Raw genomic sequence first — 22,491 nt, 5'->3', positions numbered from 1 at the left:
TATAACTTCTCTAGCAGCCATATTTATAAAGTTAAGAGAAACAAGTGAAAATAATTCTAGGAATATATTTCATTTCCTCTAGTATTTCTGAAATGCTATTATTTCAATATGTTATCAATGTACAGATGTATTAGTGATATGTTTTACATTCTTTTTGAACCAAGCCTTGTAATCCAGTGTGTGTATGACACTTGTTGCCCATCCCAGTTCATACTAGCCACATTTCAAACATTCAATAACCACATGTGCCTGGTGGCTGCAATATGAGACAGTGCAGTTCCAGAGAGTACAGTAAGATGAAAAGTACAGTTAATCCTTGAACAACACAGGTTTGAAATACACAGGTCCACTTACATGCAGATGTTTTTCAATAAAGTCACCTCTCTGTATCCCTGGCTCAACCACCACAGATTGAAACCGTATTTGATCTACAGTAGGGAATCCGTGCATGTGGAGAGCTGACTGTATACACCATTCTGCGACTTGAGCATCCAAGAATTTGGTATCTACCGGGTTCCTGAAACCAATAGCCCTGCGGATACCACATGACGACTGGTTTGGGTGGATTCAAAAGTTATATGTGGATTTTTCGACTGGGGCAGGGTCAGCACCCCTACATATCATGGTGTTCAAGGGTCAACTGTAATTTAAAAAAATACATACAAATTAAATGCAAGTTGAGAGACGTGGTATAAGCGAGGGAAACAAACGGCATGCTGAGATATAAAATTACTATGTAATATATTTGTGACAACATGGATGGACATAGAAGGTATGATTTAAAGTGAAATAAATCAAGCACAGAAAGACAAATACCATATGATCTCACTTATATGTACAATCTAAAGGACAAAGTAAATGAATAGACTCATAGATATAGAGAACAAACTAGTGGTTGTTGGAATGGAAAGGGATTGCGGGGATAGTTGAAAAAGGTGAAGGGATTAAAAAGTACAAATTTGTAGTCATGAAATAGCCAAGGAAATGTAAAGTACAGCATAGGGAGTATAGTCAATAATACTGTAATAACTATGTATAGAGCCAGGTGGGTACTAGACTAATTGGGGGAATCACTGCATAAATTATATAAATGTCTAACCACTATGCTATACACCTGAAACTAATATAAAATAGTATTGAATATCAAGAGTAATTGAAAAATTTTTTTTAAATCTAAAAATAAAAACAAATAACCGTGTAACAGAAGTAGTGTGGACCTACTTTATATTTAGGAAAGGAATTTCTTGGAAAGCCACAAAACAAAAGAAGGGAAGTGAGTTTTATTTAAATCCTGCTATAGTAGGGCCTTTGTTTTATAATATGCCAAGCAATAACGTTCTTAAAGAATCACTCTGTGCTAAAAGAGGACGTCTGATGCTAATAAATAAATGAACTGAAAAAACAAATAGCAGTCATTAAAACAAACCAAGATTTTGGTTCTTCTTAGACAATAAGAGTTATACTGAGCATGAGACCATTTTCTGAATAAATACTCTACTACTTTGAGTAAAGTAACAGTTCGTTGATACATGTGTGGTCTGTGTTTCATTTGAATATAAATGAAATGTTGCCTAATATTACATAGCAGCATAGTCTACTCACCTTTGGACCTTGTACTCCAATCCCCACTGGTCCTCTAGGGCCTGTAGGTCCTATCTGACCTACTTCTCCCTAGTAAGGAAAGAGTATTTGAAGAGTATTTGACTAAGGCAGCAAAATAAAAATAATGTATTCCTGTCTTGGATCTCCTAAGCTCTGTTTTATATTAAAAAAAAAAAATAAGAGAAAACTGAGCTACATGTGCTCAGTTCACACATACACACACGTGCGCACATGTATATATGAGTATATGTGTATATTTTCAACAAATTTGGAATATGGTCTGGCTTAAAGTACAGGCTATGGAACATAATCAGAATTGATTTTAAGGAGCCCTTCCCATAAAGGGTACCAGGAAATAACAGGCAGTTATATTCCAGAACAACTAAAATTGGCACATTAGAAGTCAAGATGACTGGGGATGTACAACAGAATCATAACCAGAGAGAACAACTTGAGCTTTTGATGATGTGCCCCAAAGGAAAATCTCAAGGGCGGTAGCAGTATTTATTGAGCTGCTTCTCACATGGGCATCACTAAGGAGTGTGTTTGAATGTGAGACCTCTCAGAGAATTATTTTATTTATTTAACAATGATTAGTGATTCTTTGAAGCGACATTAAGGACAGCTAATTAAAGAAGAGGTGCCATGCCTCTCCCCAAGGGATAAATAATTGTTCTAATTTAGGCAATAATTTGATTCCTAAGTTCATAGGAAAGGTTTCTTTATTGGGTCATTTCTGACTCCATATCTTTAGCTAACTGTTTTAGTAGTTGGACCTCCTGTGGGAATGCTGGTGAGAATGAAAATAAGCCCATCCAGAGAGGCATGTAACCACAGGTAGTCTCTACTGATATTACTGCTTGAGTTGCTAGAACAGGGTTTCCTAAGTAAAAGCAATCAAGAAAACAATAAATGGATATTGTGTAAATGAAAGCTTCTAAGAGCATAAAGAATATGTATAACATTTTCTAAACCATTAGGAACATCAGTAACATTTTACATTAAGTATAGACCTCTGATTTTTCAGTTCATTTCATCTGCTGCCTTCCAAATGCACTGGCCACTGACCAGAAAATAGCAATTAGACTATAAATATATTAAACTCCTCTCTCATTGAGAAAGTTACCTTAGAACCAGGTGAGCCTAGTCCTGGGGGTCCTTGAGGACCAGGTGGACCAAGAGGACCTTGAATTCCCTTTAAAATAAAAATTTTAAAAACAGTATTAGTGAGATGAAGAAGAAATAGGAATAAGAGTGGTTTCAAATCCTCTAGAGTGAGTTCATTTCCCATAATGGATTATTCATACTCAGTATTTGTTGAATGAGATGGCAGAGGTTGCTAGTTGAACCATAAAATGCATTTTCCCCTTCTCCCCTGGTAAGTGAAATTTCAGCTGGCCCACATGGCTGCCTGTAATGAAGACCATGTTTCCCAGTCCCTTGCAGCCAAGTGTTGCCATGTGGACTGGATTCTGGCCAACGGAACGTGAATGGAAGTGATGTGTGTAATTGCTGGTTCATGCTAAAGGAAGATGTGTGCCTCCTCCTTCCCTACACCCCTTCCCCAGTAAATGAAATGAAGACATGGTGGTTATGCTGGATCGTGTGGATGGAGAAAGCACCCTCAGAACGGCAGACTAACAATAGTGAAAAAGCCTGATCCCTTGATGACCCCAATGAGCAAAGCCACCATACCAGGTTGGAGTTTTAAATAAGAGAAATAAAATTTCATCTTGTTAACCTATTTCACATCTCAGTCACATTCAAGCACACCTCTATCGTAGCTATACCAATTGACATATGAAGTGTGATCGAAAAATACGATGAATGTTTAAATATAAAAATAAATATATTACAGTAAAAGACATGTTGTCGTCAATCCCCCTCAAAATACTCCCCCTCGCTTTGAACACACTTCTCCCATTGTTCTTGCCACTTTCTGAAGCAGTTCTGGGCGTTCTCTTTTGTGAGTGTCTTTCGTTGCGCTGTCATGGCTGCTTCTATGTCCTGAATCATTTTGACTTTGGGGAAGAGCCAGAAGTTAAATTGTGCCATATCCGGTGAATAAGGTGGATGAGGACACCCCATAATGTTTTTGTTTGACAGAAATTGCCGTACCAGAAGTGATGTGTGACACGGAACATTGTCTTGATGGAGGATGATTTATAGCACACTTTAAAACACACCTTCTCTCAACCGTAGCTCACACCCGACTGACTGCACCAAACAAGTTGAAACTTGTCACACTCTGTTACTAAGGTTCGAGGCACCACTTCCCATATTGAAGATCCCTGCCTTTCCATTGGATGGCACTCGGCAATAGCATTCACTGTATTTTGTGATCATAACAGAAAGGCTCTGAGTCACACACAACTTCTGGTACAACAATTTCTGTCAAATAAAAACATTACAGTGTGTCCTTATCCACCTTATTCACCGGATCTGGCACCGTGTGACTTCTGACTCTTCCCCAAAGTCAAAATGACCATGAAAGGTAAGCGTTTTGAATCGATTCAGGACATCAAAGCAGCCATGACAGCACAACTAAAGACACTCACGGAAAAGGACTTCCAGAACTGCTTCAGAAAGTGTCAAGAATGATGGGATGAGTGTGTTTGAAGCAAGGGGGACTATTTTGAGGGGGATTAATGGCAATGTGTCTGTTACTGTAATAAAATTTTTTTAAACTGTTATTTTCACTACTTTTTTTTAAAAAAAGATTTTATTGGGGAAGGGGAACAGGACTTTATTGGAAACAGTGTGTACTTCCAGGCCAAGTCAAGTTGTTGTCCTTTCAATCTTAGTTGTGGAGGGTGCCGTTCAGCTTCAAGTTGTTGTCCTTTCAGTCTTAGTTGTGGAGGGCGCAGCTTAGCTCCAGGTCCAGTTGCCGTTGCTAGTTGCAGGGGGCATAGCCCACCATCCCTTGTGGGAGTAGATCTGGCAATCTTGTGGTTGAGAGGATGCACTCCGACCAGCTGAACCATCCGGGAGCTCAGCAGCAGCTCAGCTCAAGGTGCTGTGTTCAATCTTAGTTGCAGGGGGCGCTGCCCACCATCCCTTGCAGGACTCAAGGAGTTGAACCGGCAACCTTGTGGTTGAGAGCCCACTGCCCCATGTGGGAATCGAACCAGCCTTCGGGGTTAGGCGCATGGAACTCTACCGCCTGGGCCATAGGGCCAGCCCCGTAATGAATTTTTTTAAATTTAAACATTCATCATACTGTTTGATCACACCCCATATATCAAGAGTTGTTAAAATGAAGGTTTGACCTCAGCTGTAAAAAGTGATAGCCAGCAAACACCAAACTGACAAATGTTTAAACACTTGACTGTCACTCATACTGTGGGTATAAAAAGGGGGAGAAGACAGCATTTATGAAGTCTTTGAAGAAAGCAGTCTTATGAAAATTTTTCTTTAGATACAACGAGAGCAGTTTAACTTGTTTCTCTCTTTACTCCATTCTAAAAAGGCAACTCCAGTGAAATCACTTGGAGACTTTGATTTTTGGTTTGGAGACACAGGAACCCATTTCTAACTCAGGCCTGAGAATGCTAAAATGGGCTGTAACAGCCAGGAGAGGGCTGGCTTGTGCATCCAGAGTTTGTCTGTGCAAAGGTCACACGAGTTTTTTCTGGGGACCAGATGTATTCTAAGTGTGAGACAGAGCAGGCCTGGAACTATTTTGAATCCTGCCCAAAAGGACCTGGATGAGTAATGAAAGTCCAACAAAGAGAGTCAGTATACAGTAAACCCCCAGAAAAACAGAAGCTGATGAGGAGAAACAGCTGGAGGAAAAGAGTCCTTTATCCATATCCTAGGAGGGGAATACAGGGGCCACTGCAGGAACCCCACAAGGAAGACTGTCATCATCAAACATCTGCCAAGGCCAGAGGGAGCACACGAAGCCATCTGACAAAAGACCGGCCAAGAAAGAACTTCAGTGCCCTCTTCTCCCACCCTTGACTCAGCCTGGGAGGGATGAAAAGCACATTCCTTCCCCTGGAACACAGGCTCTCCATGCAGCTCGTACCAGCTAAATAAAGGTCAAAAAGAGTTGACCAGATAGTTTTTATTGTACAACTAAAACTGTGATTTGCAACTTAGAGTGACCTTATAACTTTCTATTGACTAAAAGTGATAAGAAAATTCTATAGCTTGCTCGTCATTTCTTTCTTTGGTAGGAAAAATAACAAACCTTCCCCCAATTAAAAAAATTTAAGGGGATGATGAGAGAGAAAAACCAGGATTTTGTTTTGCTTACACCCCACAAGTCCTGACTGTGCAAATAATGGTTACAGAGACATGATAATTTTATTACAAATGTTATGCCCTTTCTCTAGCTAGATGATACAATTGCTTGTTCATTTGTAATTTACAAATAGTATTGCCCTTTTTCTGGTTGACAAAGATGAAACAGTATAAACAATTTAAGGAAGCCAAGGTCCAGAGTATTGAATGGTTGTAAGAAGGAGTACTTCCTAACTTTTACAGTAGTCCATAAGTTGCATGCAATAGAACAAGGAAACAAAAAATTCAAAGAGGGGGTGGGGGGCAGCCGGATGGCTCAGTTGGTTAGAGCTCTGAATGACAGAGTTGCCAGTTGGATTCCCACATGGGCCAGTGAGCTGCGCACTCCACTGGGATGGTGGGCTGCACCCCCTGCAACCAAAGTTTGAAAATGGCAACTAGACTTGGAGCTGAACTGCACCCTCCACAACTAGATTGAAGGACAACGACTTGGAGTTGATGGGCCCTGGAGAGGCACACTGTTCCCCAATAAGTAAATTTAAAAAAAGAAAATTCAAAGGGATGTTCATACACATGTGTATGTGGTTATTTATATTCTATTTTATTTTACGAAAGATTTGAGGTGGTCAAGTCTCCAAATATTTAATTAAAATCTACAGGCCACTTGATGGATATTACAAGCTTGTTGTTGAAAATGGAAACAGAAGTTGTCTCAAACAGATGAGTGGAAAAATTCATTTCTATAAGAGAAATAGGAAGGTCTAATAACACAGGAATTCAATGGATAAACATGTTAACTAAGAATGAAAAGAAAAATGGATCACTGCATGAATTAAAGTTAACTTTAAGTAGAATTTAAATAATTTGCCTTAAAATGATAAATTATTTTCTTGTTCAGAGCAGTTTACATATAGTACATTCCATACAATCTCCAGTCCAGTAGGGCTCAGCAACATATGGACACATCTACCTTAAAAGTTTTGTTCTCTTGGAAAAGAAGAGAAGGGGATGAGAAAACAAAACAAGTCAAGGAGGTTTGCTGTTGTTGTTTTTTTAAGCTATAAACAACCTCCCCCAAGAACCATCATTAACGACAACAGGAAGATGCAGGTGGGAGGGCCAGCATTCCCAGGCCATCTGGAAAGACTGGCTTTCTTTGAACTTCATTGTCAGCCTTCCAGTGGTGACTCAGTACCAGTAACACACAAGACCCATGATGTGACAGTCCTGTCCAGCCACTGCCAGGAGCAGAATGTAAACCCTGCTGGAATCAGCAAAGAAACCACGAAGCTTGAGCATGCCTGGTCACACAGTCAAACCATGATTCCTATGAAGTCAAAATAGCCAGCTCTTAATTATTATCGAAATATTTATTTACAAATTTGTCTTGATTTCTCTTGCACCTAAATCTTCCTAATCTGTTACACTAAGACATCTACCAAGAAAAAGGAAATGGAAAGAGGAGTAACTCCAAGTTTGCTGTGGCTTGGATTAACAACAATAAAAATACTATACTGATTAATTGGAAGATGGTTAGAAATAAGCTCAGAGTTAATGTCAACAACAAGGTTTGGAATTATTTCATTTTTTCATCCTTTCCTTCTCCCACTATCCCAGATAAAGAAAGTGCTGTTCATTATCTAGGCAACTCATTATCTAGAATAATTCAAACTTTAATCATAAATTTTAATCAAGCTGATTTGCCGTTTTCTACACAGGAGAATGGTCAATATAAAATTAGACTTATTGGTCACTTGATTAAAAGAGATTATGTAGGTAAAAGCATATGGTCAACAACTGTAGATAGTGCTGTTATATTATCTTCATATTTTGCCCTGTTTTTCTAGTAGTTCTGGTCAGAATATTTTGGAAGCTGTTTCAACCATGAGTGTCCAGACAAGCTCAGAGATTTTTTCTTTCTTCTGATTAAGGGGGGCCAAATGTTATTGATAAACTCTATTTGTGGCTTGCATCTATTCAGGAACAATGCCCCTTAAATTAAGTAGTTACCTCTGATTTTGGACCTTGTTTTAAGTTTAATACTATTTTAGATTGGTACATAGCTAGGGGGTAGAAAGTACTACTACACTGGCATTGGGAGGGAGTGGGATTTAATCTTTCACAAAAATGCAAGAGGGGAAGACACACACACACACACACACACACACACACACACACACACAGGTCAATAAATTATTGCTCCCAAGGGATACTAAAAATATAAAATATCTCCCCCTAACTCTTGTCCTATTAATTAGGCTTTAATGTTAAAAGTTACCAAGAAACACACAATTTATTTTTTAAGTCTTGGAAGTTCTAAAAATAAGATCTTATGAGACCATCTTATCTTTGCCTACATTCACTTTGGATGTGAATTCCATGGCAATTTGACTATCAAATACACTCATAGGTGTTTGCAGAACTGGCCTTCAATGGCCACCAGGATTGGGCCAGATATTCTTTACCAAAAGGTAAGGGAGGAAGCATTGATTACCTGTTCCCCTTGACTCCCAACTCCAGGGATGCCCATTGGTCCTTGGGGTCCCACAGGTCCCAAATCCCCCTGTAGAGAAAATAAGCCAGAAATATAACAATAAAACAAAACCTCATTCTTTCATACTTTGCTAATCAGGAATTATGCTGGATTAAAATCTATCTTTATATCATAAAAAGGTTCAACGTGGAAAGCTAACAAACTCAATTCCTTTTTAAACAACATGTAGTTCAAATTTGCCAAAATAGTGAATGATGTTTTTCTATTTAATTTAAATTAGTAGAATTTGCATCATCTTATATTTATCCACCATTTTCTCACAAGAACCAAAAACTCCTGAATGGTTACTATTATGACACAAACACTTCCTGATAGGATCATAACAGATATATTTAAAAGTGTAAAATTCATAGGGTACAATAAAACCTGGATATGAGAAAGAAATGAAAGAAAACTTCCTTAAATTTTTAAATACCTTTCCCCTCCAAATCTTGTTTAAAATATTTTGAAAAATAAGAAAGTGTCTAAGGTAAATGCAACAAAATGAAAGAACATTACCTTTCCTTTCCATGAAATAAATGCAGGAATCAAAGTGAGTGCTATTAGTATGAAGAACAATATCCTTCGTCCATCTTTGCGTCTTTCAAGAAATATTTTATGCTCAAGGGCATAATAAGGTCTCTTTCATAACTAATGAGTGCTACTTTGGCAGTGTGAAAGCAGCCATAGACAACACTTAAATTTACACGTGTACATGTGTTCTAACAACACTTTATTTACAGAAACAGTCAGCCAGTCCCATAGTTTGCCAATGCCTGGGTTAAATAAATATGTTTTTATGAACCAAAGTGTATCATTAGATCATACTTTATATAATACTAAAAGGTATGTTGAACCTGTCACTAAGGCATGCCCTAGAATATGCTTCTTAGGGTTTCACTTTGTATCAATTTTTAGTCTAAATAAACATCATGGAAGGAAAATGTAACGGAGTCCAGTTCTAATTCAGAGCTAGCTTATTCTAATTCAGAACTTGATTGTTTGTATTATGGCGTGATTCCGAACTTGATTGCTTATCATGTCGCAGTCACTGTGCTACATGCTTTTTATATTTTAACTCATTTAATCCTCACAACAACCTCCTGAAAGTAGGCATTTTCTAGATGAGGTTAAATAACACCCCAGTCACACAACTGTTAGATGGCGGAGGCAAAATTCAAGCCCATTATCTCTGAGTCCAGAACCCAACTCATAACCACTCACTATTCTGCAAATATTCAATAAACACACCAGCAAGATCCTCTTTTATGCATTATTACTGACATTTAAATATCGACATCAAAATTACTTCCTTGTTTTGTACCAGTGATATACAAGGTCTGACAATTAAGCTCGCAAATTTGTTGCAATGATGTTGCTAAACTTTTTTGATATCAGACGGATTATTCATTATGAATTTCCACCAACTGGACAAAAGTTGACCAAGTTACTATTTGGAAGTGCTGAAAAGGCTGTGTGAAAAAGTTAGACGACATGGACTTTTTGCCAACAATTCATGGCTCTTGCATCACGACAATGCACCAGCTCACACGGCACTGTCTGTGAGGGAGTTTTTCTCCAGTAAACAAATAACTGTATTGGAATACCCTCCCTACTCAGCTGAACTGGCCCCCAGTGACTTCTTTCTTTACCCGAATATAAAGGAAATATTGAAAGGAAGACATTTTGATGACATTCAGGACTTCAAGTATAATATGACAACACCTCTTATGGCCATTCCAGAAAAAGAGTTCCAAAATTTCTTTGAAGGGTGGACTAGGAACTGACATCGGTGCATAGCTTCCCAAGGGGATGTACTTTGAAGGTGACTGTAGTGATATTCAGCAATGAGGTATGTAGCTCTTTTTCTAGGATGCATTCGCGAACTTAATTGTCCAACCTCGTATATTTGAGAGCCCTCATCATAAAGGTTTTGTTTTATCAATTGAAATACAGAAACCAAAGTCTCTGAGTCTAATAATATATAATATATAAAAGAATAGAAAAGTAAGAAACGATGAAGGGAAAAGGAAGACAGTATTGATTTGGTAAGTGAATAGCAGATGAAAGCTTTGCAATTACTATGTGACAATGTCCTGATATTTCAATGTGTTTTGTTAACATGAGCTCCCAGTGTAAAAACACAAGTGCCATGTCAATAATACCTAAAATAGTCAATTTACTAAACTCATAAAACAGTGGTTCTGTTGTACCCAGTTTTCACTGTTCAGTATATTACATATTTTTAGAGTATTTTCGAGCTGGAGTTACAACCACAGCTGAGCTATTTGAACCAAGAATTGTATTACATGTAAAATTTGTATAAATCACTGTTTACCACTATCTCTGTTGTTTAAATACAGATTCCCAAAAGAGACAGCTATCAGTAAATAAAAGAATAAGTCATTCAAGATTGTAACACAACACATAAGTTAATCAGGAATATCAATTATTATTCTAATATATATAAATATAATGATATGCTTAGACGTTAACATGTAAATGACTCCAACTTGATACAAAGTCTCTGATTTTTTTGCACATTTCTTATATCCCCTCCCCCTTGGGCAGCTTTCCCTTCCCACTGATCTTTAGGGCCTTATCAGCCTCCAATAGTTTCTATCACCAGCCTCACCCTCACTTCTAATATGGGTATAATCTGTAGTTATTTTAAAGAAAGCAAGTAACTAGTGAAAGAAGAAAACAGTGGCAGGTAGGCTGTGGCATTGAACATAAACAATTTTACAGAACACCAGTGTCGGACATGGCCATTTTGTATGATGAACCAAGACAAAAGAAAGGCCTCACACAGTCAAGTCTGAGCACAGATAAAACCAAAACACAATGTTCAACCTCCTCCACCCCCTCAACTGATCATACATCCCCGTACACTGGCTAAAATTAGTAAGTGCTACTTCTTTATGCAATTACAAATAAGCCTAGCTCCTTTTCTCCACTTCCTGGATAAGATTCATTAAAATAGCCAATCTTAAAATTACCACCACTTCTTGATAGCATCCAATCCAGAGCCAAGTTGTACTTTCTTAGACACTCCCTAAAATCACCTAATATTAGGTTGGTGCAAAAGTAATTGCGGTTTTTGCAATTATTTTTAACATTTTAAACCTCAATTATTTTTGCACCAACCTAATACAAGCCCAAATCCTACAGAAAATCTTTCATCTTCTTGCTGAGTTGTGAGCAGTTCTGCATAGTATGTGGTTTCCCTTGCTATAATGAGTCAATAACCCTAAATTTGTTCAACTATGGGTAGATGCCTGTTGATCCATACTGAAGGGCATCAGTGCTAGTTTTCTTAAATGAGTTTTCTTACGTTAGTCCCATTTTCAACTAAGGTAATATTAGTTGAATATTAGTTGAATAAGGTAATATTGTTGAGTGAGAGCCTAAGGCTAGGTGCATGTTTCTATATATTTCTAACAGCTATTTTCATTACTAAGAAGAGGTCTCTTTTGCTTATGTTTGGCTTCAAAGCTACTTCGTTATTGGAAGTCAGAACCCAAATAAATGAGACATTATTGTAAATACACATAATGGGATTTTCCAGATCATAATTCATCCTACATAATAATATACCTTGCATATAATTGAATTATAATTAACCTGTAGGGTATGGTTGTCAGATTGTATACAGTTCATAAATGTACATACAAAAAAATTTTTTAAATAATTTTATTGGCATCTTTTCTATTATATGTAGAAAAGATCTATACATAATAAATACCTATCTGTCTCTCTCTATATATATCTATACATAATAATACCTATATTTATCCTATATGAGGTACCTTGTCCCCTTTGATTGACAGGCCTTGTAATCCTTGTGGGCCAATTGGTCCTTCTGACCCTTTTTCACCCTGAAAGTATATCGGAGAGATATCAGTGCACTATAAAAATCAGGATTTTAAAACATTCAAAGCATTCAAAGCAACCAAATTTACTGTTCAATGCAAATGGGTAATTCTAACTGACTCCAAGATTTGTAACTTGCCAAAAAAAGAAAAAAGAAATTAGTTTTAAAATTCTTAAATATTAAGTTGGTGGAAACGTAATTGTGGTTTTTGCAATTATTTTTAACCTTTTAAACCTCAATTACCTTTGCACCAACCTAATAGCAAGAACTCTGTCCACGCAGAATACATATGCAGCATCACTAAAGTTGGAAAAGATCTCCATTCCCAATATAATCAGAAATATCTGAAAATGGGGTGTGGGGCGTTGGGGGGCTAATCAATCACATAGTACAACTGAATTTGTCCTCCATTTCCTCAACATTGCTGCAACTGGATCCATCACGCAATGGAAATTCGTCTTTCATATTAGTGTGTGAACGAATATTTGCTAGGATTGAACTAGTTATTAAATGTTTTATATTAGAATTTATAAACATTCAGTGAAAATTTAGTTTTAAAAGAATTAATGTAAAATCTTCGATATAGTCACATGACCCATGTGAATAGCTCTGGTCATAATGTAATTTTGATGAAGTTATACCACTTTGTGCTTTTGTATGAAAATAAACCTATAAGCAATCAGAGATAGCCTTCATTTCATGAATTTATTTAAATCAAGAATAAAATCAAAGGACATTTGTAATATATCTAGGAAACAGGAAAATATATTTGTGTGTCTCTCTATGTTCACGGCATATTCACTTAAGCCCGACATCATTGCAAAATAGTCCCAAGTAGCACATATAGAAAACTCCCATTGGTCCCACTGGTTGGGGAGTGTTCTGACTAATGGCTTCTTCTGATCATTCCTGCAGTGTGTAATTGTATACAGTCAACCCTGAAACAACACTGACTACACTGTGTCTTTCCTTGATGAGATAGAGGACAAAGCAGTGCCTTGGTTTATCATGAATCAGAATGTATCATTATCATACAGTAGAGTGTATCACTAAGACATGCCCTGCAATATGCTTCATAGTGTTTCACTTATTCTTTTCTCATTTACTTATCTTAAAACAAACAAACAAAAAAAAACCACCACAGATTATACAGAGAAATTATTCTGGCTATTTGAATGTTCCAGGTTGTTTGGGTTACATATAAATAGGAATTTACCATATGCTTCCTGCCAAAAACATTCAGGAAACTATGTACTATAAAATTTTTTGGAATGTGATATCAAGTTGCTGGCCTCTGTCTTCTGACAGTGACACTTTGGCAAGTCAAAGCATTAGTAATGTCCCCTTTATTCAACATATTATTCTCATTTATTATGTCAAATTAAAATTTGTTAGTTAAAAATGGCTTCTGTTAAAATTCAGCCCAGCAGTCACTCACAACTTAGTATAAATGATTGGTTTTAGCTAATTAATTTCCCTCTAGTTGAGATTCAGGTTTCTCATAGGTCATTGAATATTGCTCACGATGGAAGAGGCTGAGAATGAGAGGCAATTTTAGAGCATGAGGCCGTACTGAAAAGGTCAGACCTTAGTGACCTGACTGAATGACTGAAGTGGAAGTTCTTAGACACTTAGAAAAGAGCATGCACTTCTCTGGGCAGTGCGTATGTGTATGTATGTGTGTCTGAGGGGACACTTTAGAAAAGAAGGACAAGGGACTCCAAAGTGTATCCTTACTTTGAAATTTTGTTGATGCTGCCCAAAGTATCCTGGAAAATCATTTCCTATGTGGCCTTTGCAAATGTGCCATATATTGTGGGGAAACAGCCTAGACTAGGGATCAGCAAACTACAGCCCACTGGCCAAATCAAGGCCACTGCCTGTTTTTTGGTAAATACAGAATCATTGGAACACAGCCACCCTCATTGTTTATGGCTGCTTTCATGCTACAACAGCCGAGTTAAGTACTTGCGACAGATGCCATATGGTTCACAGAGCCTAAAATATTTACTGTCTGTCCATTTACAGGAAGTTTGCCAATCCCTGGTCTAGAGGAACTCGAGCTCCAAGAATTATATGCGGGAAGCAGTAAGAAACCTTGAAATTTTCAATTGCCAGGTAAACTGTAGGCCTTTCATAACATTTCACTCCCTATGGTAATAAGGTAATTCCAGTTCCTTCCTCCCACCTATATTTCCTTTTGTATCATACTAATGGCAATACTCTTGCAAATCGGTGTATTAGACTGTTTCTTATCAATGTTTCACAAAACACATCTGAGTTACGCTTTGTCATAGCTACGCTCAATACTAGTAATTTAACTTCTAGGCATAAAAATGCTATCTATCACCATGGCTTTAATGACTACAAACTAATTTAAGAGATTTTTCTAACTTCATATGCATTAATTATATAAAGTAGAAGTATTTCAAGAAGGCTTATTTATAATTGCAAATTTCACTATAGTCCCATGTTAAGGGGAAATTTACATATCCCTTCATTTAATAGGGTGAAGATAGTTGACTTTTGATAATTGGCTAGGACACATTTTTTAAAATTTGTAATTCATGACCCTGTGAGATGAAGCATTTTTTCCTAGTACAGAATGTATTGTTACCTTTGGCCCTGGAAATCCTTCTCCGGGTAAGCCCCTCTCGCCTGGTGTTCCTTCAGGACCACGGAGACCCTGGTTAGGGTAGGAGGAAATGAGGAGCAGAACAGAGGAGGGTAGAGGGAAGGTTGGAGAGGGGAGGAGAAGAAAGAAAACAGTTATAGTTCAGTTCACGTAAGCATGGCAATGATATAGTCCTATTTAATTTATTTGTGAGAATACTTCTAGTAAGCTGCCTACTGATCAGTAGAATCACCAAGCTTGAAGAATGCTATTCCCATTTTAGTAAATACTCACTCCACTTGATTGGCATACGATGTAATATTCTGGCGTCCTCAAATTAGAGAAACATGGAAATGAAGTGATGCTTCTAAATTAGGATTAGGAAATAAAACCTATGAAGAAAGACTTAAAATCTAGGACTGTGTGACCTGGAGAAGGATACAGAGTGATTTAATGATTTAATTAGGAGGGGAGCCCTGTGAAGAAATCACTGGACAGTGATTTTAAAACATTAAATTCTATTTCCACATGTTTTAATTTCTCTCCTGATAAAATTGGATTGAAACTTGAAATCTTTCAAGAACTAGTTGAAATATAATATTGTATGTCATCTTTAATTGAAAGATGATAAAGAAATAAATTTTAAAAATGAAAACTGGAAATGTAATTTAAAAAAAGAACTAGTTGAATTCACTGGAAGTTTAAGCATAACTAGAAATCTTGAGCAAATCATCGATGAAAAACACGATCTTCATTCTCAGTGATTAAAAATAAGAAGTCCATGTAACTATTGCTCAGAAAGGTGCTAGGAAAGGTGAGAGCTTCTCACATAAGGAAAGAAAAACTACACAGTCTCAGGCTTTGAAGTGGAGTGGCAGGCAATGTACTAACTGAAAAGTAAAAGACAGCAGCCATGTTTTCACGTAAACACCCGGAATTTTAAAAGGCCACAAATTGTCCTTTTTGTGCTTCTTGGCCAAAAGGCCAAAAAGTGGAAAAGGGATGGACAACAAGAATCTTAGAAGCACAGACTGGAGCTTTTTCTCAAAAGGACCTAAAAAGATCTATTAGGGCTCACTTGCCAGGTAAGTAAAACCTGTAACAGAACAGGATTGACCAAGTTGCCCAGAAGCTCCAAAGCCAACACACTGCAGACACGCTGAGTGATGGTGGGGCGCTGTAGGCAGTAATCTAGGGTAACTGCAGACATGCTTTCTACTCAAGCCTGGTAGCAGAGCTAGGACGGAGCATTATGCTAATCAGTGACTGACACAGTTATAGATTTGTAGGAAAAAAGCTGACAAGAAACCTTATAAGAACTGTATCTCAGTGTTCAATTTTTTTGGCTTCTCCCTTAATATTATGTATTTGAAAAGGCAATTTTCTTTAGTGTTTATGCATAGCCAGTTTAGTAAAGATGTTAATTAAAAGAAAAAGCTGACATTTACTTCAATTTAATTTACTATGTTTATGGGAAACCTAGCATTTAATAATCCAAGACCTTAATCAATATTAATATCCATGACAGCTTACTCTAATGTTAAAGCAATTAACTAGGGGAAAAATAAACATGAACATGAAAACTAGATTGCAAACTATGCACACAGTGCCTAGCTAACATCACACACTTTAACAAAATAAAATATTGACAAATTATCTTCTTCCCCAATGAAATAAATAGTACACAATTTACCTTAAATGCAAAGAATTCCATTTTCCAGCATATTCAATTTTTCTTTCATTCATTTAACAAATATTTACCAAATGCCTAATAGATGTAAGGCTCTGTGCTAGGTTCTAAGGAGAGCAGACATACCTGTCTCATGGAGTTCATACTTTTGCATGACAATTAAAAGCAGATTTGGGTGCCATTTGGACTGAAGTTCAAGTCCCAGCTCTGCTACATAGTATTAGCAGTGTGACCTTAAACAAATAATGTCATCTCTCTAAAGCTCAGCATCCTCATCAGAAGGGGGATAACAATAGTACCTACCTCACCCTCAAGTACGAATGTAAGAATTAAGTCAGATAGAGCCAAAGCTCTTACGTAGTAAGCACTCAATAAATATCTGCTATCTCTATCAAAATTATTCAACTTGAGTCCTGCAGTTGCTAAGAATATCCTTTTATGGAAGTTGTTAAAAGAATGTAGTCTCAGAGTGAGTGGCGTATATGAAGCAATGTGGAGAGAGGCATGCCACACAGCATAAGCACTGAAACTTCCTTCTGCCTCTGCATTTCTAGAATACATCAGCTCAGGTGAAAGTGAAAACAATCGAGGCTTTCAGGCGCCATGCGTTCCAAGATGCTGAGAACAGTTAATGCTCATGAGCAATCACTTAGGGGCATTTAATAAAATAGAGAAAAAAGGTTTAGTTACTGTCAACTGTCAGAGTAATATTCCACCCCATCAGTATATTCTCAAGTTTTCTGGCTGGGCCATCAGGATAGAAGATGATTATTAACCAGAGAAGCGAAAGAGCAGTTACGTGGGTTAGATGAACTGTATTGTTAATTTATTAAGACACTGAGGATCATTTTACCAGTGGATCATTTTTTTTAAAGACAGAAATGCTTCTGTAAAAATCTCAGTGTCCTTTTCAAAGGCCATGAGAACCAATTACAATTATGACATACTCATTTGGTGTCTAATGAACACCTCTAACAAAAAAATATATAATGAAGGAATCTAATGATCAGTTAACACAGTGAAATACTTTATCTGAGACATTAACAAGATAAAATATGGTTATCCAGTATCTTACTTTCCTTAATGATCTAAATAGTGTGGGTAATCAGTAAAGTGGTTTTAATATACATTGCAAGCATTAGAGATAAATATACTGAGTAATAGTAAAAATTGTCCATAATATTCAAACAGTGCCATGTACTTTATTTTTAACCTCAAAGTAATTACAGTTCTACTGTAGGGAGTGATTTTGACTGATACCCTGTTTCCCTGAAAATAAGAAGTAGCTGTAATGTGTCTTTTGGAGCAAAAATTAATGTAAGACCCGGTATTATATTGTATCCTATCCTATCCTATCCTATCCTATCCTATCCTATCCTATCCTATCCTATCCTATCCTATCATATTATACTAAAGACCCAGTCTTATAGTAAAATAAGACCAGGTCTTACATTAATTTTTGCTTCAAAAGACACATTAGAGCAGTTAGGTCTTATTTTCGGGGAAACATGGTAGCTGTCTGAATAACCTTGCACAAAAAACAAAAAGATTACCCTGAGAGTCTGAACCAATTTATTTTTCATGAATCAGTCATCTATCAGACCAGCACAATACTAGTAGCAATCATAGAATTAAATATAATAGTTTCTGTATTTGTTACTAGAATGTAGAAATAAAATTGATTTTGCATGTTGAGCTTGTTTCCTATGACCTTATAGAACTCAGTTATTAGTTCTAGGAGGCTTTTTATAGATTTCTTGGGATTTTCTATGAAGGCCGTTATGAAATCTGCAAATAGGGACAGCTTTATTACTTTTGATCTCTTGTCTTTTATTTCCTTTTCTTGCCTTACTGTGCTGGCTAGGACTTCTAATACTACATTAAACAAAATTGATGAGAGTAGAATCTTGTTTTTGATCTTAGAGAAAAGTATCCAATCTTTTATCATTAAATATAATGTTAGCTGTCATTTTGGTACTTTTGTTTGTTTTTTCATAAAAGTTGAAGAAGTTCTCCTTCATTGCTGAGAGGTTTTTTTAAATCAGGGCTTATGAGGGTTTTAATTTTGTTGAATGCTTTTCTGCTTCTTTTTAGATGATCACGTGACCTTCTCTTTTAACATATTAATATGATGCATTACATTGACTGATTTTTGTTTATTAAATTCAACTTGCACTTATGGAATGAATTCCGTTTGGTCATGCTATATAATTCTTTTTATATATTGCTAAATTCTGTTTGCCAATGTTTTGTTAAGAATTTTTGTGTCTATATTCATGAGGGATATTGTTCTATAGTTTTCTTCTTAGGTATGGTCGCTGTCTTGTTTTTGGTTTCAGGGAAAAACTAGCCTCATAAAATAAGTTGGGAAGTGCTTTCTCCTCTTCTGTTTTCTGGAAGAGATTTTGTGTACTTTATTGTATCCATAATGTTTCATGTCTTTTCAAGAACACCTAAAAGCAAGTGTAGAAAAATGTTAAGATTTGTCTAACTGGGGGAAGTTTATTAAATCCTTCTCTGTGTTTTTTTAGCTATTTATTTATTTAGTTAGTTAGTTAGTTAGTCAGTTAGTTAGTTAGTTATCTATCTATTTATCTCAGTTGTATTCCCACTTATTCAGAGCATTGTGAAAAGATTCTTGTTTATTCCTGTTAAAAACTTCCCAAATTCTCTGCTCAACTCCCAGTACATGGTCATCTATCTGGGCCTGTGTCTTTCTAGCTGATGTCCCTTCCGTTTTCTAGGTTTCCAGCCTTCCCAGTGTCTGCAAGGGAGCATGTTTTCTTCTCTCTCAGTGGTTTACCTTTAAGGGCACTATCTATAATAGTTAGTGGAAACTGGGGCTCTATCACTGACCTCTAGAAAACTAGTTTAGTGCATCTTTTCTCCATATGGTGCTTTCTTTTGAATGAGTGTATCCAGACATTAGTGAAAAGTCTCATCCTCAAACAACATGCTCCCATTTCACTCACAGAGCACAGCAAGCATGCACGTGTTTCTGTTATTATTTAAATATGAGGAACTATGTAAATGCAAAACCAAATTGGGAGACCACCTATATTTTTATCTGTACCCCAGTGAGTCAGCTACTATTCTTTCCTAGGAGAATGATTACTGGAAAAGTTAAGAGGCTTCTTATACTACAAGAGACATGTTTTACTCATTTCCTCCCCGTATCTCTTTGGTAGATTTTTTTTTTAATTTATATTCTCCAATAGGAAATTTCAAATCTATGTAAGGTAGAAACTGCAAATAACACAGGTATTATTATCTACTATCATCGATACTAGCTTTAGAGGATATTCATGGATTAGGTAATGAGCAAAGTCCTCATTATAAGTGAATTTCTTGTGGCTATAGGAAAGTAAATTACAAAGTACAGACATTAGGCCTGAATTCAGGTCTCCTATCTCCTAAGAAACTTTGACACATGAGAACTCTTTTCTTCTTAGACAAGCTGATTAATATTGTAAGAAGTTATGGTAAGAGACAGCCAGTTGTACATACCGTGTGTGTGTGTGTGTGTGTGTGTGTGTGTGTGTGTGTGTGTCCTTATTTCAAGTATTACGAAAAATTACACTTGGTTCTGGTCCTTGTATATTTATTATCTTTTGTTGTCCAAAAAGATAGAAGATTAATTTAACCATTTATTCTAACAAAACTGAACACATACGAACTATATTTGTCCTTTTTATTCCATCTGGAATTTCTTGCTACTTACTGGCTGGCCTGGCTCCCCAATGCCAATTGGGCCCGGAGCCCCAATTCTTCCTTCCTGGCCTCTTTCCCCCTAAGAGAAAGAAATAATCGAATGAAAGGTTGAGCTTTCAAACAAAGAAGAAACATACCACAAAATATTCTGGAGGTTTCAACAAAGATAAATAGCAAGACAGCCAACCTTTATACATTCAAAACTAAAAATAATAAAAAATTCTGGAGGAGTAGAAATGGCTTGCACTTAAGTGAACAAATCACCCTAAGTGTTTATCATCCCTCTTGTCTCAAGGCAATATGGCACTTTCAGCTTTCCAAGCCCCTTTTGTAGTAATTGGCAGGATGGACTGAGTGTGATTCATTCTGGTTCCTGAGTTGACCAAGCTGACACTGCTCGTGCTGCTCCCTGCCCTTCCACCACTATCCTGGAACGCCGCACTTTTCCCAGGCCCACTCAGCTCCATTTCACCTCTCCTTTCAGTTCTGTTTCATACTTGATCCCCTTCAGGACCTTCTCCAATAACTCTTCCTATACAAACTCCCCTTCCCCGGAAGTTTCAACGTGCTTATTGTCTAAATGCCGTCCGTGGTGACACTTGCTTACATTTGAAGTGCACTGTTTTGTACTGCTCTCTGTGTCAGTCCGGTATCAAAGCCTCATTGTCCCAACGACATAGGAAAGTCATTTCAAAGAAGCACTTCTGCTCTCTCACATCCTGCAGGATGCACAGCACCCAAGACTGTTGGGTGTTCCTGTCCTTTCTCATTCCCCACCAACTTTCTGTCAACATTTACTTTTCAGTGTCATGGTTCTTCTGGTTTCCGCCTCTGCAGGCTTAATTAATGGGAACAGGTGATAGCTGATGTGTTCACGTGTTTCATGTCCCAACAACATTTTGCATGTTAACATTTAAAGTCCTTGAAAACGCAACAGAACCACATGCACCTTGGCAAGAGGGAGGGTATTTGGAGACAAGCAAATTTTTCATTCCAACCAAATAAAAAAAGTGTATTAATTATTCTTGTGGTAACCGCCCCTGACTGGGGCACTTCAGTGTCCAAGCATCCAGAATATAAGTAACTTCTGCAGGCAGCCCCCTTGTGAGTAGGAGGGTACGGCTGAACGGAGTTCACATCCCAGCTCCCCTAACCCCTACAATAAGTTCAATAACCATCAGTGGGCAAAGAGACAAGTATCTTTACCTTAATACCCTGCTGTCCAATACCGGGGACTCCCGGAGGGCCATAAGGACCAGGAGGACCTGGCTCACCCTAGAGGAAGAAACAGTGACATGTTAGATCAGCTCAGTAATACTTATTGAGCAGCAATTAGGTACACAGCTGGGGCTGTGAGGGCAACAATGAAACCTAGTACACAGTCACTGCCCTCAAGTGTTGACACACCCGCCGGAAACACAACATAGACTCAGGGCGGCATTATCCGCTGCGCATCATAGCAACAGTATTCAGGGCCAATGAAAATATTTCAATTTTAACTTTCAAAATCAGAACTAAAAAATAAACAATAATAATGAATACATAACAATGACTCCAGTCTGGATCTTGGTTGTCTTTATATCAACTGAGTTGTAAAATACTATTTTTAACACATATATATAGTTAAGGACCTGCAGAGGGAAAATTTTTAAGATCTATGAAAGTCATAATGCAGCCCCTGCTTGTTCATTCAATAAATCTTTGATTAAGTGCTTTAAGCAAACAGATTTTGTTTCCCACCCAATGACTATCCTCTCCCGTTTCCTTCCCTGCTGTAGAACTCTGATCTGTTCAGGTCAATGGCAGCTATTCTTTGCCCTCAGAGGTATAGGATGAATGCCAATTGGTCTAATTCAAGTCTAGAATCTCCTCTCCCTTTGCCACTGATTAGTGTAGGTTGGTCCTTTGGCTATGTTCTGACAAATGAGATGTGGGGACTTCACTGGATGCAAAGAGAGACTTTTGCCTCTGCCTCTTCTTTCCTACTTGGAGCTGTGATAGCTTTCTTGTAGCCACGAGGCAACAATCTCTCAGATGAATGCCAATAGTTGAAGAGGACAATGCAGAACAAATTTAAAAGAGCCTAGTTCCTGGACAACCTCACTGAGCTTCTGATCCCATCCAAGACTACCTACCTTCAGACATTTTTGTTTACTCAACAAAAATAGTTTATTACTGAAGTTACTATTGGTCAGGATATCTGCACTAGAAGCCAGACA

At 37.3% G+C, this 22,491-nt stretch overlaps 1 protein-coding gene across 1 annotated transcript in view; it reads right to left on the bottom strand.

The window, feature by feature from the left end:
- COL28A1 (collagen type XXVIII alpha 1 chain) overlaps nucleotides 1-22,491 on the bottom strand; it is a gene marked incomplete at its 5' end in the record, with an annotated part of 138,117 nt that overhangs the window by 78,951 nt on the left and 36,675 nt on the right. The window contains 7 exons of the mRNA XM_081079633.1: nucleotides 1,603-1,671; nucleotides 2,729-2,797; nucleotides 8,345-8,413; nucleotides 12,193-12,261; nucleotides 14,875-14,943; nucleotides 20,283-20,351; nucleotides 21,479-21,547. Of these exons, the coding sequence (XP_080935759.1) occupies nucleotides 1,603-1,671; nucleotides 2,729-2,797; nucleotides 8,345-8,413; nucleotides 12,193-12,261; nucleotides 14,875-14,943; nucleotides 20,283-20,351; nucleotides 21,479-21,547 (483 nt within the window). The remainder of the gene's footprint in view (nucleotides 1-1,602; nucleotides 1,672-2,728; nucleotides 2,798-8,344; nucleotides 8,414-12,192; nucleotides 12,262-14,874; nucleotides 14,944-20,282; nucleotides 20,352-21,478; nucleotides 21,548-22,491) is intronic.

This window comes from Rhinolophus hipposideros (genome assembly GCF_964194185.1).
Source record: "Rhinolophus hipposideros genome assembly, chromosome: 18".
NCBI classification, from domain to species: Eukaryota; Metazoa; Chordata; class Mammalia; order Chiroptera; family Rhinolophidae; genus Rhinolophus; species Rhinolophus hipposideros.
The sequence above is the reverse complement of the archived record's forward strand: the minus strand, read 5'-3'. Positions and strand labels throughout refer to the sequence as shown.